General features: G+C 38.6%; 1 protein-coding gene across 15 annotated transcripts in view; it reads right to left on the bottom strand.

Moving 5' to 3' along the window:
• The window catches only part of grip1 (glutamate receptor interacting protein 1), a 284,092-nt gene that overhangs the window by 51,376 nt on the left and 212,317 nt on the right, over positions 1-20,399 (bottom strand). For all 15 annotated transcript variants that reach the window (XM_083528101.1, XM_083528096.1, XM_083528103.1 and 12 more), the window contains 7 exons: positions 9,354-9,489; positions 8,044-8,189; positions 7,319-7,402; positions 4,567-4,642; positions 3,437-3,582; positions 1,617-1,764; positions 914-1,083 (listed from right to left, as the gene is read on the bottom strand). In XM_083528101.1, coding sequence (XP_083384227.1) covers positions 914-1,083; positions 1,617-1,764; positions 3,437-3,582; positions 4,567-4,642; positions 7,319-7,402; positions 8,044-8,189; positions 9,354-9,489 — 906 coding nt within the window. The remainder of the gene's footprint in view (positions 1-913; positions 1,084-1,616; positions 1,765-3,436; positions 3,583-4,566; positions 4,643-7,318; positions 7,403-8,043; positions 8,190-9,353; positions 9,490-20,399) is intronic.

Here is a 20,399-nt window from a genome sequence, read left to right on the forward strand (position 1 = left end):
ATGAGATTATGACTGATTAATAAATGAGTAGTAACCAATTATTTATTGATTAGCAACTGAATTGTAACTGATCAATAGATCAAATATAATGTGTACTGTATAGTAAATGTACTGCATAGTGGACATGATCGTGAGGATCAGAACAAACTGCACTGCTCACAGCTTAATCAGAGCTGAACGGTGAGTAAGTGGTTCAAAAACTTCGTAGAAACTGATTAATGGATGATTAGTAACTGAAAGTCTTCAGCAACATATTAACGTCTGATGAATAAATACCAATAATAATCAGTAGTGATGTTTTCACCAAACTTAAGAATGCTTAAAAGACTATTTTGAAATGAAATGGACACTACACTGCGCTCTGTCTATCAGAGCAAACATACAGAGCACACAGTGCAGTGAAAACATGCTGTGTTTGACAGTGTTGTGGAGGCTTGAATATTCCTGCATGGAAACAAGATTAAATAGGAGAAAACCATTTGGGACTAAAGTAGCAAAAGAAATGCTAAATGAAATTAACTAAATAATAGTGACAAGACACACTGCTGCGGGTGAGTTAATAAAAACATATCAGACAAGAAATTTCTAAATGAAATGATGACATCGTCTTGTATTTCTGACTGAATTAAACTCAGTAGTCTGCTCTGATTTTGTGTTGGGTTGAACATGATATTTTTGGGTTATTTTTTTATCTCTGAATGCTCATGGAGACAAAAAAAACCCAAAAAAATAAACAATAAAAAAACAGAAGGCACTTAGACAAAAGGCCAAAGCTACTGCATGTAAGAACAATTAGATTTTTCCTTTACATGACTGATACTGATAAATCAATAACAGCAAGTATATGAGAAAACAGTCTATTGCTCATTTGCTGATTTTTTTAACCTGGGCTCTGTGTACGTGTGTGTCTTACCTTGATCTGAGGCTTTAAGGGCTAGTCTTGTCTGATGATGGGGAAGGATCTCCATTTTGACATGCTCACAAGCGCTGGCTAAAAGTTGGGTGGCTTCAGCCAGTGTGCAGTACTCCATGCTTGTGCCATCTACTGATAGGATATGATCACCGGCATGCAGTGCACCACACCTACACAACATATCCACATCATTAGGTGTCCTATGGATAATAATACCTCTGATACTTTTGAACTGTATGGCAAATCTGTAAACAAATAATTTTTCCATTATTCAGTGAAAAGTATTAAATATTATCTGTTTAATATTGCATGAAACGATTGCGTCAAACTTTGTGTCGCATCCGCTGGAGTACGATGATCAGTTATCTACAAAGCTTTAACTGTTAAGGCTCCTCCTGGGAACAAATGCCTGAATTGTCCAAAGAATTTCAGACAGTGGAGCTTTCACTCGCTCAGCAAGCTGCCATCTTCATTATTCGTACAGGCTTTCTCAGAGCCTCCACAGCAGATGAGTTATTGAATTTCTTTAATTAGTCGTTTAGTGCTACGCGCTGCAATCTCTCCAGAAATTTCACAGTTGAACACAGGTGTATGAGTCTGCATTTCTCTGCGTTGACTTGGATAAGATAATCATGTGACATGAGAGGGTACAGGAGTACAGACAGGCTGTGGGTGGAGTGAAGCTGGCACTGAGGGCTTTTACCTGTCAGCGATGCTGGCTGGCTTAACCTTGTCAATGATGATGACCTGCTTGTTGCAGTACATGGAGGTGGAGAGAGCCACTCCCAGGCTGGAGCCCAGTGGCTTGGCTACTTCTACCAGCAGAGGACCAGAAGCACTGGCTATGGAGTCTGTTAGCAGGAGGGTGTAAAGAGGACACACTTAACATGGTTATTTGGGATAGAGGTTATATACACCAACCAGGCATAACATTATGACATTATAACATTATGACTGGTGAAGTGAGTAACACTGATTATCTTTTCATCATGGCACCTGTTAGTGGGTGGGATATAATAAGCAGCAAGTAAACATTTTGTCCTCAAAGTTGATGTGTTAGAAGCAGATCAGAGGGTCAAACCATCTCCAAAATTGCAGCTTTTCAACTGTTTTGGCAACAAAAGGGCGACCAACACAATATCAGGCAGGTGATCATAATGTTATGCCTGATCAGTGTAGATTCAGTCACACAATTCAAACTGGTAATCAGCAAATAGTTTCACTATTATAAAGCTGAATCTTCCTACTTATTTCAATTAGTAATGGACTCTATCCCTAAAAAATCATCTTTATTTGGTAACAATGAAATCCATCTAATGTCTCTCTCACTCTCTACATGATGCTGGTACCTATGTTTAACTCCCTCAACCCTCAGGACCAGACATGCGCATCTCATTGCACTACTTTCACTTGAAGCTTTGTTCACTTGAGCACCACTGCCAGCTGCAGGGAATCCCCCTACACAGAGAGCCTGAAGGTTGCTGGGGAATATCTTACTTAGATATCCTAAAGACAACACTTACCAAATTATCCCCAAGTCTCACATTCTTCAGTGCATAACTTCACTTGGACACTTAGATTTGAAACTTTCTATCATACTATGATTATAAAAAACCCTGATGTTCAGGTTTAATATCTTCTTATTACTCTTTAACTTTATAGTATACAGCTTTGGAAACAATGATTTTTTAATGACTTATTTAGTGGAGGATGGTTTTCTCATGGGTCTGGTTCTTCTCAAGAATTCTTCCTCATGACATTGAAAGTTGTTTTAACACTAGCTTGTTTAGAAATCTATCAATCTACATTTGAAGTTCTGTTGCGCTTCCTTTGTAACAATGTTTATTGTTAAAGGAGCTATATAAAAATAAAACTGAATTGAATGTAAAACTTTCACAACTGAACCGGGAACCCTGGAGCTGTGAGGTTGGAGTGCCCTACCCTGTTTGCCTTTATTTATTATTCTTGATGTAGATTACATATTGTAGGATTTTGGCTATTCAACCGGCTCTGTGCATTTTCACTTCAATGGTTCACCATCGAAAATATTAATCAAATCCTAATGAAGCTATCAGACATGAAGGAACAGAAATCAATAGACAGCACTGAACAAATGACTCAAGTCTTAAACAGAGATAGTGCTGCCCCACCCTCATACCAACTGAACAAATTATTGTGAAAATCCACAGCCCAAGTCTGTGGGGCTGTAAGTAGTTAAAACATGACTAACTACCAGCATGGCTAGACTTCCCTTTCCATCATTTTTCTCTGCTGCAGCACACATGAAGAAAATCCATCACTTCCCGGTCACTACACAAACAAAGACATCAGGCGGACGGTGTTTAGCCAAAGGCTACTCTAAACCTCACATCTCTCCCTTTCTCTCCTCACTCACTCTTTCAGCAAAACCCTCCAGGGTGGCATTTATTTCAGCCTGTTTCTCAGCAAAAAAAATTGGAACCCGACCAAAGCACGCATGTGCTACGCGCGTGTCAGACTCGCAGGTTAAGGGCATCATCTTACCCATGATAGAGACGTCATACTCGATGAGGAGTGTTGCTTCCTGGCCGCACTGCTTGAGGATGCTCATTGCCTCTGCGTGGGATGTACCATGCAGACGGATGCCGTCGATGCTCAGCAGACGGTCTCCTGGTTTGATGGTGCCTTCTCTAGAATAGAAAAAAAAAAATTGCAGAGATAAGAAGTAAAGAGAACATCAGTTTAAAGGAGCCGCCTTCTTAAAACACAGATAAAGGTGAGCATGAATTTCTTGAACCTTAACAATGAAAGACTCCCCAGTGAGCATTTTACCAGTGAAGAAAGTTAACAAGGCACTACGAGACCTTGATTGCCATCTTAGTGCACTATTATAGTAGGTCAGATGGCTTCTGCTCCACAGCCGCATTTAAGCACACTGAAGGGCCTCTGTGGATTAATGGCACATTATTATAACCTCTGACCTTTTAGAAGAACCCAGACTGCAGGTCAGACACAAACAATTAACAGGAAGGACTTCAGAATAGTTCAAGGCACTGTGCTGAATGTATACCTCAGGAGCAAATAAGAAGAAAATAAAAGAGGATTGTTTCTCAAAGTCTGACAAAAGCCATGACAACCTAATTGGTCTTGAAAATGCACTCATGCAGTTACACCAGCTGCATTTGGCTGCATACAGCCAGTGGATAGAGAAAAGCCTGTAATTGCCTCATAAACCAAGTACTTCATAAGCAAAAGTTGGATTTAGTAGTAAATATTAGAATATTTGGCTATGTGGATTACAGAAATGAATGATTATTGACAGAAATAAAGCCACAAATAGAAAAAAAAAACCCCAGAAATAATAATTTGGCAAAATGACAACACAAAATATCATGAGCATTAAAGTTAGAGAGTAGGAATTTTGATCAGTGAGACAGACAGTTTCTATCTGCAAAATACTGACTAGTATAATGAAACAAACTTAAAGTCTATTAAGCAGCACAAATAATTCTGTCCAACAATACTGAAGCATTAACATAATGCAATGATAAATAATAATAATGCAATGATAGAAGGGTGGTAATGTTAATCTACTTGATGCATGAGGCTTCTGAATCTGGTATTTGCTGTATTTTATAATATTTCGGCCTTTCATATGAGGAAAACTCTCCTACCTGTCGGCGGGGCCACCAGGTCTGATCGTTGTTATGGTAACGGGGCGAGATTTGTTCCTGTCTTCATGGGCGCCTCCTATGGGGAAAGCGAGATGCATTAGCACTTCTGACTAATGTTGCCATAAAGATAAACATATTGCATGTGCGCTCTTGGGAAACTAATGCTCTTTGCAGGCCCATTTTGCATATTCTCATCTCTGAGGCAGACAGATGACTTAGAGCTCCTGGGTGGAGGCCATTTCTTATGGATGGACATATTTGCACATTCTCTTTGGAACAATGTCACTCGCAGGCTGGATCCACCACACATATTTAACTTTAATTGGACCACAAATTGAGACCCGCAAAGCAATTTAATTCATCTGAATTAAAGCCGAGTGAAGAGCGGAAGTCGAGATGAAGTAGTGAGGTCAGCACACCCCGTCGTTTCCACCTGCTATAGGACGCTTGAGGCAATGGAAATAGTTTCTCAGTGAAACACATTCTGTTTGATGTCTACATGAATCAAATGAACCTGCGTCAATATGTGAGAATCAAAGGGAACACTCTGCTCTACTGGGATCCCCAGCTGTGCTTGGCTACTTTATACATTGTACATGGTCAATATACTAAAACTTTTAAATCAGACTTGGGACATCAGAGTGCTCTGCACCATCAAAGCCAGAGAAAGTTCATTCAAATGCACAGTCAGCAGCAAAAATAAGCAAGATTGCAGGTACTTTTCCAACTGGATATATAATATTCGGGGTTATAAAAAAAAAATGACCCTATAGCATGACGCATTGCTTCAGCTCTCAAGCATCGTCATGGAATGAGTCAGTGACCATTGGAAAGAGGCGTTATCTAAGTTGATTGTGAGTATAATACTTGTGACTGGGCTAGAGTTTTGTATTTCTTTTCCTTAATAAAATATTGCGTAATGAAATCGGTTAATTCTTTTTGAATAACCCTGTATATATACAGATATAAAACGATATTCAGCTAGTGCAGGAAAATGAAAAGAATAAATGGCACTGACGTTTGACAGGCTTTTTTCATTTGATGGCAGAGAGTCATTACTGGAGATGAAAAAAATAAACATCTAACAACTATTCTATCTATCAAAACATCAATTTTTACTATGTGTAAAGTAGATCAAATTCATATGTTACTGCTGAAAATGTATTTAGTATGTTAAATCAGGGGCTGTACAGCAGAAACCTTATATATGTGCCAGTCTTTCAAAAGAATTCATAAAAACTGTATATTTACTCAAAACTATATGGAAATATGTTTACTTTGTAATCTTTCCCAGGCTAACTTCTTGATCTTGTTGGGCAAGAAGCCAGTTTAACAAACATTGTGGTTTATACAGTCCCCCTAAAGATGTCTAGCTGCTAGCTAGGTATTATTTTCTCACACAGTAAATGTCAGGCTTTGATCAATTTGTTGGATAACTATGTGCTGTGGGGAAATGGACATAAGCCTAATCAATTCAGTCTTTAATCAGACAGTATCTGTCAAAATGTCAGACTGGAATCGTTTAACTTTTGGAGGTAGCCAGATTTTAACATGCTAAAGATATAATTGTGGTTGAGGATACTTGCTAAAGGCAAATATACTGTTTTAGTTCACACGTGTCTATGTTTTAGAATTATATACCATGTAGAGGGCATTCTCACACTGCCACGCATATACTATATGGACAAAAGTATTGGGATGTGACTTTTCTAGCCATATATGGTTCTTCCCCAGACTGTTACCACAAAGTTGGAGGCACACAATTGTAAAGGACGTCTATACAAATCCAATGGAACATCTTCCTAGAAGAGTGGAATAGCAAATGGGGACTAAATTTGGAATAGGTTGTTCAAAAAGCCCAAACAAATCTTATGGTCTGGTGTCCACAAACCTTTGTCCATATAGTATATCAAAAACCAAGGTCCTGAATATTTGTTATATTTCAAGTTAGGACAGCCTGAAATGCATGTTGGACTTAAGGCACCCTTGAAGATTCTACCTTGAGTTGTTTATCTTCTCAAAGTCACCAAAAAATACCAGACTGCAGTTATGGCCTTGATATTAAGAATAAAAATCAACACAAATCTAATACTAACTACTTAAAAACAGTATGTAAATATACACATAACACTGCTTTAATAGCAGACATGGCTGGGGTTTTAGGTCACACACTGTGAACTTGGTGATCACTGAAAATCTCAAACCCTTAATTACAAGTTCAACAAAGTAGTGATTGCTTTTCACGGGTTTCTGGTAATTACTGTAATTCTGAAATGATGTAAACAAACCATTAATTGTTGTGTCTGTTACCAGGCAACTAGCCTGGCCACACATGGCTGTTAGATATTTGAAAAAAATTATTAAAATAAAATTGGAAAAAAAAAAAAAAAAAAAAAAAAAGCAGCCAGAAAGAGTTTATTTTCCATTCAGAAGAAATTGGATTAAAAAGAAAATCCTTCAAAGTACCATTTTTTTTTTAAATGTAGTTAATCAATTTAGTGTATATTATTCATAAACTATGGTAAAATAATAAAAAGGAATAAAGGTCAGGAAATTCAGACAAATCGGAGGCATTTAAGGGTTTAACCGCATATCAGTGAACAGATATTCACTTTGCAGTGAATATTCTTTTTTAACCTCCAAGACTTACAAATGCCGCATGTTTAATCATACTTGTGTATGCAATGAATTTGCCTCATGCACATTCGGACGCATTTGTTCAGAGGTCAGTGATGTGTTAAACTGTACTTACCTCTGATGACAAATCCAAATGTGTTTCCCTCTTTGTGAAGAGTCACCTCGACATTTTTAAACATTACACCTGAACCTTGAACGGCTGCAGAACAATAAAAATCACCTCATATTATAATTTGCTTTGACTGGTCGTGTAATAAATGTGAGCAGAAATCTAATAAAGCAAATCATCCATCACAAAAAAAAAAAAGAAATAAAACAATGAGGAAAAACTCAGTTTATAGAAGAGAATCAAAAACTACTACATCAGCCTTTTTTAAAGAGAGTGAATAAACTATAAATCATACAACAGCTAATGCTTTATTCTGTCTTTGTTCATGCTTTCTTGATGTCGTGGCTTATAATTGAGTTAATCATACTATATTTATATATAGCATCTTTCAGCAACTTCTAGGCAACTATTTAAGTAACTCCAGTGAAACTAATTGGACAGGTTCAGGATCTGGATCTACATCTGGACTTCTGTACAGCTGCTTGGAGTCAACATTGTTAAGCTTACTATATAAAAAAAGGTAATTGAATTGAATGAAGACTCCAAGCCAAGAGTCACTGACTGCCTCTGGGAGTTCAGGAAAGGGGCTATTTAGTTCATATAAGCATATATTCTATTATAATATAGAAAACAATCTGTAATCTGTAATTGTAAAAAAGGAACACAACAAACTAAAACTAGATAACTATATAAAAATAAATAATAATAATAATAAAAAAAGACGAACTCACAAACAGGTGGCAGTTCATATTCCACCTCCAGCACGACCCTCTCGCCCACATTCTTCAGCAGACTAATAATCTCATCGTGACGGAACTTGGTCAGGTTGATGCCGTTCACAGACTTGATGTAATCTCCTACGTTCAACTGGTCACTCCTTCAGTGGAGTGGTGGGAGGCAGAAAATAAAGAAATCGATCAAATGAGAAGGAAGATAAGAATAAAAGTACAAATTAAGGTGATGTGAGGTATGTGTGTGTGTGTGTGTGTGTGTGTGTGGGGGGGGGGGGGGTAGAGTGAAAGAAATAACTCAGAGAGAAATGGGGAAATGAACACAGAGGTAGACATAAAGGCAGGAATAAAAAGGACAGATAAGAAGGAGAGCATGTTAGGTGTAATATTGAGTCTTGATGGATGTTTGGAGTAGATTAATTGAATGCTTTGTAGTGGGGAAAGGACCAATGAGGTTGGTTGGTTTCTCTCTCTCTCTCTCTCACTCACTCACTCACTCACTCACTCACTCACTCACTCACTCACTCACTCACTCACTCACTCACTCACTCACTCACTCACTCACAAATCCACACTCAAAACTCTCCAGTGTTGAAAAAAGTGTGAATCAAAGAAGCTATTTTCAGTTTAGTTAACATGCTGAGTCACAGCGACACCGTCCTTGTGTAGAATGACAAGGGAGTTTTAAACATTATTATATCGCCATGGCTGCTCATCAGGAATAAATGCACACCATTCACCTTTACTGTTAAATTCTGTAAAGCTGCTTTGAGACAATGTCTGTTGTGAAAAGCGCTATAGAAATAAACTTGACTTGACTTATATCAAAAGCAATCCCCAAATGTTAAAGCCAAATAGTGCTTAAAATGCAAACATATAACAGATATAGCATCTAATACAAGTCTATGGCTTGAATGAAGTATGTGTGTGTGTGTGTGTGTGTGTGTGTGTGTGTGTGTAGGTTTAAATCCTAGTGATTCTGAAGCATGTGTGATTTATCCTCTCTGGGAGTAAGTAGGATGTGTAAATGTGTGTAGTGAGATGACCTGTGAGCTCGCTATGGGCAGCCACAAGGCATGTAGAGCCAAAAGGAAAAACTTGCACAAATACAAACACACTCACACACACACTTAAACTAACACACACAGAGCATGCACTCCCATATGCAGGCGCGCTTTCACTCCTCATGCAATATTCAAGCCCGATCGTTTGGCTGAACACCAAAACACAGTCAGAAACAGTCCGGTGAGGTTCACACGAGCAGCACGAGTTTGTGGTTTAGGCACAGCTATGATTAAGTGTGTGTTTACCTGGCCGCGATGCCACCCTGCCGAAGGTTGGAAACGCGTGGCTTGCCGTCCTTGTCGATGCCTCCAGAAACGGTCAATCCCAGAGTGGTTCCCTCCTTCTTCATCAGCTCCACCATGCTAGAGCCCTTAAACTCATCTGTGGGCGAAGGGGAGGGGGGGCGAGAGGAGGAGGAACAACACAGGCACGAGATAAGTGGAGAGCAGGAGCAGAGGAGCCTGGTGGCTGCCATACTGCTCTTCTCACTGACGGAAATCACACATTCACACTCATACTCCCCAAACTGCCAATCTACACACACACACACACACACACACACACACACACACACACACACACACACACACACACACACACACACACACACACACACACACACACACACTTTTTCTCTCTCAATTACTCACTCACTCTTTCTTTCTCTCATAGATTTGACCGGTAATTAGAGAAACACTCAAGAGGATTTAGACAGAGTAGAAAAAAAAAACCTGTAAGAAATGTAAAAACAGATGAAGAGGTGAGCTGAAAGATGGTTACAAAAATTAATGATCATGGTTTTCTCTTTCTCTCTCTCTTTCTCTCTCTCTCTGGCTCTCTCTCAATTGCCTCACTCACACTTACAATTATGTCTTATCAGCACACACACCCCTCCCCTACCTCCTCTCTCATGCATCGATATGCTGTCATTCAATTCTTCTCAGGGATGATCAAAGACACATTGCATTGATTTGGAACCATCTCCTTAACTCATTCTTTCAATACACACCACACCAGACAAAACTCTCTTCAAGCTTGGGGGAAACACGTGACTGTTGCTCTTCTTCCCACTCTTTACATGCTGTTTTTCTATGGAGCGAAAATGGAGGGGTCTTGCAGTTCATAACCTCCATGTTCCATGCTAATGATCCTATTTCAGTGTGGCATTTGATAAACTTATACAGCTGCTTGAGCAGGAGCTTTAAAACAGCTCTCTGAGGGAAAAAAAACTAAACATACCATAGACATAGGCAGTAGACAAAACATAGTACCAAACTGCTACATTTTCTTCCCTGCACTATGTAAATCCACTGTTAACAAGTTCAACATGCTTTTAAAGTCCCTCAGCACTCATTAACATGCTTTTAAAATGCTTAAGCTCTCTCTAACCCTGTTAATCACAGCGACAGGTCGTGGTGGCACGATGTGCTGTTCTTAAATAAATCCCTCATAATCATGTGCATAAGATAAAAGAACAATGCAAATCAAGATTTAGATGTGGCACGCAACTTACATCAAAACGATGTGAAAATCTATGCTAATTTACTGGGTGTTAAAAGACTGGCTAGTTTTAATGTGGTTCAAGGTCACTAAGGCCTAATTTTCATCCAATGCATATTCATTTGCTAGCTTTTAAATGTGTAGAAATGCTCTGAGGCTATTTTAAGAATTTCTCAAAAAAAAAAAAAAAAAAAAAAAAAAAAAAACTTGAAACAATGTCTTCTGGAATTCCGCAAGAGCAAGTCCAGTTATGTACCTTAGTGAACCCCATGATCTCAAGATACACCTTTAAACCCCAGCATGGTCTGTATTTTCTGAGTAAGTCATCAAATTGTTAAAAGGTCACTCTTTATAAACTGCAGAGGATACAGTTTATAATCATCTGCCACCTACAGGCATGCAATCCTAAGAACATGAGCGTCATCGATCATTTTTACTGTCCAGAATGACCATCATCACCCCAATGATTTAGTCTGGTGGTCACAGCAGCTGGCTTAATGACAGCAGCACAGATTCAGAGTTCTGCTCATGCATTAAATTGGACCATATGGGCTGGAACACAGGAGCTATGTCGGATCATGCTCCAGGCCAGAGCTGGGTCAGGGGGGCTTAGTCGATGCGCCATGTGCCCTTGAACTGAACCTGACATCTCTCCATGAATAAGCTAAATACTGAGACAGGATGTGAGCTACGCCCGTGTGTATGCGCATTACAGTAAAAAAAAAAGTTTGGGAAGGAAAAAACTCAAAATTTAAGACATTTCAGTCAGTCACGCATTCTGTGCTTCATGCCAACCTTTTGTAATTCATTATGAAAAAATCTGCTATCGGCCTGTTCTCGAGTAATTTCATTAAAAATAACTTCGCTCTGCTGAGAATTCGTCAGGCAGTGAAATTACAGGGTAACAGATAAAAACGCAAGTGTCCCCCCATTTGGGAGAGGAATAACTTGTTCTACTCCTCCAAAGGGGTTGACAGTATCAAATTAAGCCTACCATATGTGTCTTTCTTTCTTCCTCTCACACACAAATTGCCCTGACTAATGGTAGTGAATTTCCACCATCAAAACAATCAAAAAGAAAAAAAAAGCCATTACTCTGAAATGACTGCTGTCTTGGTAGTTCTGCATGATCAACTTCTTCTCATAACAGTACTGCATGATAGGGTTCTGACCGTCTCCTAGTAGAACCATAGCAATGTCAGCTTCATCCATCAGAGAGCAGCAGGGCAATGCTGATGCACTATCCCAGCACTGAGCTTTAACACCAACACACACTCACACACACTCACACACACACACACACACACACACACACACACACACACACACACACACACACACACACACACACACACACACACACACAGCTGAGTGATGCTGTGTGTCATTGCTCTATTCGGCGAGAGACTCTCAGTGTGCTAAAAGTTTTGGTCACTATCCTTGCAGAGGGACCTTCAGTACTGGCTTGAGCTGGACCTGCTTAGCCCTGAGAGCTTTGGGAACAGGTGTGCAAGATGATAAGTTAATTCTATTATATGCCTTTTCTCATTTGGGGCTTCTCTCTTCTCTGCAGCCTTCCTTCTCTGTGGTGCTCTCTCAGCGGCGTTACCACGGTGACCAGGTTGGCCGTCATATTTCTGTGCACGATGGCTTCTTTTGCGGCATAAAAGATGATCGAGAGAGGTGAAACAACTCCTCTGAGAAAAGCGAGAGACAGACACCGAGGGGGCATGAGTGGGGGAGAAAATAAAGATAGTAAAAGTTTAAAAGTGCATAATTAATGACCGTGTCTAGCAGCCGTAATGATCAGCCCTAAATCATTCACTGACTTTGCCGAAGCCCGGAAGAGCATTAAGTCAGCGAAGGGTGCCGAGCATTCGGTCGAGGGCGTGTCCAAGCACATGCATCAAATGGCACTGATAATAGCACTCATTTTACAGTGCATTTACTTATGTTGTACTTATGCTGAGGAGTTTATGGTTTTACTCATTTTAATGCTAATGAATATCATCTGTAGAGCTATATAATATACCCCTCTATCTTATTTGCTACACATCCTCGCTTCTGCTTCATGATGCATCATAGGACAGGTTTTTACAAAAAGCAGGCAGCTTGTATTCTTGGATTTCCTTAATTAGTTCGTTGTACTTGCAAAACAGATGAGTCACTTGTCACCTAATGCATAAGGCTACAGTACAAATTAAATTAGCATAATATATCTGTGTGTGTAAACCCAATACACACTCACCGTCCACTTTTATAGGAACTCGTGTACACCTGCTTATTTATTCGGTATATGACAACATGCATGCCATGGTTAAAGACGTTTTGATGTTTAACTGATTTTAGGCATTTTGCGACTACCCCATGGTCGGTTTATTAAGGAACTGCATGAAAGTGCAATTAAAGAGTTTTATATACACTATATACACTGACCCGGCATAACATTATGATCAGCTGCCTAATATTGTTTTGGTCCCCATTTTGCAGTCACAACGGTTCTGACCCGTTAAGCATTAACACCATTAACTTTTTCAGCAATTTGACCTACAGTAGCTTGTCTGTTGGATCGGACCACAAGAGCCACCAATGTGCATCAATGAGCCTAGGCCTTGTCGCCGGTTCACCAGGAATATAACACTGATTATTTCTTTACTATTCTCTTTATCCAACAGACAAGCTACTATAGCTTAAATTGTTGAGGAAGCATCAGTACTGTTTTGGCAGCAAAAGAAGGACCAACACAACATTAGGCAGGTGGTCGAATAAAGGTATATCTTATCTTACTGTGTTATACCTAATCATTGGCCATAAAATTATGCCTTGTCGATGCATATTGTATCTACTGAGGTCTAAATCTCTGGTCACTGAGGAATCCCAGGCTCTATGTAGAAAAGCAGAAACACTGTGTGGACCACCAACATCCACCCAATTAGGACTAGGAGGCATCTGTACTTGTCAGCTAATTTAAACCAAGACACAATCTAGAAGGCATCCTGGGCTTGAATCCTCATCTATTATCTACAAACACATGCGGGTTAGGAAGGTTTATGCAAAGCAGTACACATTGCATTGCATTGCATTGCATTGCATTATGGTGTAAGTGGAAACCTCAGCCATGTCTACAGTCTATCTAAATTCCTTTTCATCTTTATTACAACTGCCAGACTTCATTAAATTCAAATAACATATTTTTACTACATTTAATTTTGCAGCATGAGCACTCAGAAATCCTGAGGGCTGCCTAATGAGTGCACTCAGATATCCTTTATATTGTCATCACACTCCTCAATCATTATCATATTATTGGCCAATTTACAATGACAGGCTGATCTTTGGCTGGGACAAAATGTGACAGGATATATGAGTGAGATATGAATTTCAGATTGGAGAAAGCAAAGTTCGCTCACATGTCGATTAAAATGAACAAAGACATTTTTCCAGTGGGTTCTAAAAATTCAGATTTGTTTTAGTTTAATCACTTTGCTGCCTTTAAATAGACTAGGGTTTAGCCTTTATATTAGAAATAATAGTGAATTTCTGATCTTCAGCTAATTAACACTGGCCAGTACTTTTAGAATGCACTGATGCGTTGATTCTATTTTTTCTTTACATAAAGCGAGCGCAAATTAATTGCTCTTTAAGCTCAGTAATTTAGCACATTAATAATTTGGATAATAAATCCAAAAAAAAAAACCCCAAAAAAACCCTGCTGTGCTCGTGTTTACGGTCAACTGCTGAATTAGTGGAACTGTTATTAGACCGTAGTGTGCTGGCAAAGTGTAGTGCAGTAGCGTGCAACTATACTTTCCTACCAATATCTGACCTCAGATTCATGAAAGAAATAAAAATTACATGCTGTACTTTGGCTGGAACTGAAAATTTCTAGGCAGAGTACAAGCACCTTGAAAAGATCGATCAATGCGTACTGTGCTGACTTCAGCATCTTAAATCTCTACTGAGGACAACCACACGAACATCCTACATTCCTCCACAGTTTGATGCTGTGAATTCTTTAACTAATTATTGTAAATTTCCATAAAATATCAGTATTAAAACAAAGGGAACACTGCATCACTAGCAGATCAGCTGTGAAATAATTATCTATACATATATTAGTGTTGACTGACATCACATATGACCCATTTATAACTCTATAAGATAAGAGCCTACTGTAGTTGTAGAGTAAAAAAAAAAAAGAATTCTCTAGCTGACTGCTCATGCTGATGCCAAATCCTAACATTTTTTGTTTTTCTGCAGGGGATCATCTCCCCCTGTGGACCTGCCTGAATCATCCTGATGCTGCAGTTGTGACTCAACTTCTGCACGGAATGGTCCCACAGGGATAGCCTCAAGACTTTTCCTCTCCAAAAACACTTGAGTTACTACATATCACCGAGATGCTCCGGATTTTTCTCTAAGTTTTGCTGCTGGGGGATGTGGTGCCTTAGTGGATATGATGTTGCACTTCTGATTGGAAGGTCATTGGTTTAAATCCCGGCACAACCAGGTTGCCAACGCTGGGTGCTTTAGCAAGGCCATTAACCCGTAATAGCTTAGATGTATAACTGTGAGTCACTCTGGATAAGGGCTTCTACCAAATGGCGTAAATGTAAATGCTGTTATCAGACCTGTGCTCATTTTTTTTCTCATAGCAAACATTTAACACGCTTTGTGCTGTTTGATTTTAAAGCATATACTTTCCTAAAATCAGGTTTCAACCAGAAGAGAATGGGTTTTGAGTTCTCTCCAAGAATCAGAGGGAGATTTTGGCACATTCAGATTTGCAACAATGCTTACTGCCAATAGAAAAACAGAAGATAAATCCACAGTATGTAGTACATAAATAGTGTAAAATCCACAGATTTGCATGGGATCACTCACTTGCTCAATTTCAGTAACTGCTTTCTTGTTTTCAGAATGGTGGTGGTAGATCCAGAGCCTATACTGGGAACTCTGGGAATTAGAACATTAGTCCATTCCAAATGATGTTTTGAGCTTGCTCAGCATAATGAATTATGCATATACACAGTGGTTCATTTGCCTAAGCGTTCTCTTAATACTTATAAATGCTTAACCGGGCCAACGAATAAATGGGTTTCAGTATCACAATATTTCGGGATTAGCAGTATGCAAAGCCTAAGAATCGATTAATACACTATTAATTCTGCATCTTTAGGGACTGTAATACAAATGTAATGTAATACAAAAGGTCTGCTGGACTGGAGGAGAACGTTCCAGCAAGTGGCTCCTCATTTATCATGAAATGTTCGAGGCTGCTGGCGTGGTGTAAGGCACCATGCTGCATACACAGCACATTCTTGCATGCTCACCACAGTGGCCGGCCTCACCCCTCGCCCTCTCATCACTGCCTCCAGGCATTAAACGAGTCTCCATTTCTACACAGAAAGACGTTTCAATTCAAAACCAATTCAACAAGCCTCTGGGTAAACCACCACTGGAGTCTTCAAAGGAGCTTTACAAATGACTACGTAAGTACCTGTACAGATCGAGCCACAGACAATGGGCTCACGTAGCTCTTCGCTGTTTTAGCCATCTCAATGCAGAAGGATGCCATCGGTGTCATCATTTAATAATAAGCGCGCACACACACACACACACACACACACACACACACACACACACACACACACACACACACACGACTCCTGCTGCACTCCAATGGCTCTGGTTTGAAAGATGCACAGCACTGTGTTGTCAGGTTACATCAAGGTGCTTTGAAAATGCTAAATCATTTAGAGGCCATTTCCTAAGGCTCCCAAGATTTAAAACATCCTTCTCCGCTGCTACATCCTCTCTCTGTCTCGCGTTCTCATTGACACACAGACGTTCTCTGTTTACTGACCTACTCTGTGCTAATGTGGCATTTATACTGACGAATGTCCTACAAGTATGTTGACAGGGAAGACAGAGTGTAGCTCAGAGACCTGTCCATTCATGCATTTGTGAAGAGATGATGTCTTTGTTGAGAGACCTGCACACGTTGTGGAAAGCGTGACTATACCAAACGACTGAAACTAGCAAAAATAGAATGCTGACCAAAGCTGGGTTGTGGCTTTAAAACATATATTTTATACACGAGATCGATCAAAATCATGGCTGTAGTTCAAATTACAGATTTATATTAATGTGCTAATTCAAGCAAAATGGACATTACAATGATTGATTCTGTTTTTGGGTGCGATATTGATTTTATATAAAAAAAATGAATGTATAGCAAGTAACTGACATTTCAGGAGCCAATATAGTGAAATTTTCTGGTTATTTCTGCTTCATAAGTGAAAACAGGTCCCAAGTAAGGCCTCAGTAAGTTAATATCTTACATGGATTTGCACGTTCCTGATAAAAGGAGCTTCCAGAAAAAAAAAACAGCGCTCTTTTTTTTCTTTTTCATGATTATCAGGTGGGCTGTCAAATTTTAAGTGAAAAATATGTTCTATATAATACTATAGTAACAGTGTGGTTATAGTAATTCAAAGTGCTGTTCATCCAATCAAATTTGTCGGCAAGCTCTGCTGTATTGAAATTGTTATCGTTATTAGAGTAATTAAAATAAAATTATTATTTACATATCCTTGGAAACTGCACTTCTGCATCCTTTGTAATCTACTGTGTGTATTTACTGCATCATGGTGCTACTTCAACCTACTGCCATGAAAGTTTGATTAATTTTACAAGTTGAACCTAACCCTAAAAAGAAGACTATCAAAAGCGTTTACTGAAGTAAAAGTCAGATGTAAGGCTGAAACTTTCTGGTTTTCTGAGACTTTTCAGAGTTTCAAGCAGGTGACTAAAGGGTTTTTTGGTTTGCTAGTAACATAGACTGTGTTATTGTATCATTGATACTGATTTGGAAATATCTGTTTATATAACTGCTATAATGCAATTTTCTCATTTGAATATTACAATGGCCTAAGAGTAATAACACACTTCTGGATGTGTTGTTATTGGCAATCAATCAACTAGAATCAACTGAAAGAAATGTGAACAGACTGAAGCACGACTGGCTTTGAGATTTAGAAACGCAAGCTACATTTACAGAATGAAGATGGGTCATTTTACATTTCAATATACGAAAACGAATCGCTGTGTAATTGCAATATTCTCTGCTATACACTTCGGCACTAGAATGATAATGAATCAGAGTTCAGAGCTCAAAAGAATTCACATAATAAGCGTTTAGAGCTTTCATTTGGCCAGACTAAATAAGACTACTGAAGTATAATCTATTAAAGCAAAAGGATCTTGCTGAAGCTGTAATAAGGGCACTTGGCAACCCAGCTGCTCTCTAAACATCTCTCAAGCCACAGGATTTCCTATGTGTTTATCAGTGAGCGTGGGAATCTACAGCTATGGATTTCTTTCCTACACCAAATGGTGCATGAAGCCAGGGCTCTTTTTCCACCATATATTTTGGAACCAAGGTGTTAAAAAATTTTACACGGTTACACTTAGTAAATGCATTACAAGCCATCAGTGAGCTCAAGCAATGTAAATAGAGTCCCTACCTCCCCGACACTCCCTACCTCCAAGTCAGGGACACTTAGTGAAACACTAATTTATGATTAATGCATGACAGCAAACAAAAATGAAATCAGTATTTGATTTATGAGCATCATGTATGGTGTTACTTCATCATGAACTATGAATTGCCCATGAAGTATATACAGTAGATAAGTTAAAAGTGAAAAGGAAAAAATAAAATTGAGTTTTTACTTTTTTTTATTGTTTCATATTTTACATCCAGTAGGACCCTATTGGGTTTGATAACACAGAATTCACACCATGTTTATTCAGTTCACATATCATATAAAGGTGCTACTACAATAAAAACCCAAAATGTTCAGCCATGACTATATCGGGATATCAGCCTGGGAGCCAGGATATACAGCAAACAACTCTGAAGATGGATTTGACGCGCTCTGGAATCCATACTTGAGGATTATACACGGCTTTTATTTTCACACCCTGCAAGCCCATTTTTCTGCCTTGTACAGAAAAAAAAAACAATGTCTCAATTTCCTCAATCAGAACCAGAGGGGTGTGTACTGTTCTCACGAAGCTGGTGATTTGTTTGCGCACTGATACGGAAGGGTGAACATTGGATTGGCTTCTCATAAAGCTGGCTGTGGTTTATATACACTTTTCCATGTGCATGGCCTGAGAAGTGTCAATCAGCTGCCATAACCGGGTTCTATTTGGGGAGATGATCTAATGAGTAGGGTTGTGGAAGCAAAAAAAAAAAAAAAACAATTCACCAATTCAAAATGATATTTTAAGCTGTCATATCAGTTCAAAATGATGACACAAAATCATGTGTGGAAATGGGGAATTACGAGAGCACAGTGCCTGTTTAACTAGAAAAAGAAAAGTTGGATTTAAAGGGCTAATCATAAAGTAAAGAACCATGAATTTCAGTCACGTGGAAAAATTGCTAATCGTCTAGCTCCAAATAGCAAGCATGTAGCAATAAGCGAGAAGAAGCCCATATTCTCCTTTAGAAAGTCTATGTAAAGATTAAGGATGGTAAGATACGCTGATTCGCATCGGCATAAAAGTTAACGATGCGATGCATCAATTTAAAAAAGAGTGCATTGGATAAAAGTTGGCATTTGTACCACGATGCATCGTCTTTACCATTTTGCATCAGTAAAAACCAATTAATTTATATAGGGAGTGAAACTCAAGGTTATAAATAATGTACTACAACTTACAAAAAGATCTGGAGGTACCTCGAGAACAGTGATTCGGAATCGCGGGAGTTGTGAGAGTGTAAAGAGAGAGAGATGAGATGCAGGGTTTAATTCACTGTGGCTAATGTATGAGTTTCACCTCCTGATGTAACTCAGAAGTGGTGATAAACCGATCGGCAGAACAAAGCCAAAAACCCACGAACGTGTGCAGAGTAAGAACAGTAAAGCACCATGCACGTTACATTTTTAATTATTAGTAGCTGTGCTATACTTTTATTATTTCGAAAATGACCCATAATTTGTAATTTAATTGATTTCTCCTCACTAAACTGTTTCTCAAGCGTGTTCTCTCAGCCCCACCTCAGCACTTAAGTAAATTTATGATGTGCTGTCTGTCTGAACCAAAAAAAAAAAAAAAAAAAAAAAAAAAAAAAGCATAAAAGTCTTTTTTTTTCCATATAGCATTAAATCGCATCGTGTTGAATCACATAGAAATTGGATCACACTGCATCCTAACGGGGTGAATCTTATCACATTGCATCAGTAGCTGCTAGTCCTTAGTAAAGATACACTTGTTCTTAACTGCACAAATAACATCTATATTAACAAAAACAAATAAAAACAGCAACAATTGTATTAATGATTCATTTGTTTTAGTGTAACGTGACTTGATAATAGAGTGATTTGGATAAAACTGTTTTCTTGTGGTTCATCTCAAAGAAGTATTCTTTCCAAAGAATAAATAACCTATAATCCTTAAATAACTTGACAACCTCAAGAGTTCAGGTACAGATTCAGTAGACAACAGCACTGCATTTCAGTTTATCTACTGCTATCTTTGATTAAGGTATCCATCAGAGGTGTGAAGGAATAAAGTACAAATACTTGGTTACTGTACTTAAGTAGATTTTTCTAATTTTAGTACTTTGCTTTACTATTTATTTTTCAGACAACGTTTTACTTTCACTCATTATATATTTTACACAAATATCTGTATGTTCTACTTCTTACATTTTTCAAAACAGACTCATTACTTTAGTTTTAATCTATTTGGTGACATGTTCAGTATTTTTCTTC

The sequence above is a fragment of the Silurus aristotelis genome (genome assembly GCF_946808225.1).
Source record: "Silurus aristotelis genome assembly, chromosome: 24".
NCBI lineage: Eukaryota > Metazoa > Chordata > Actinopteri > Siluriformes > Siluridae > Silurus > Silurus aristotelis.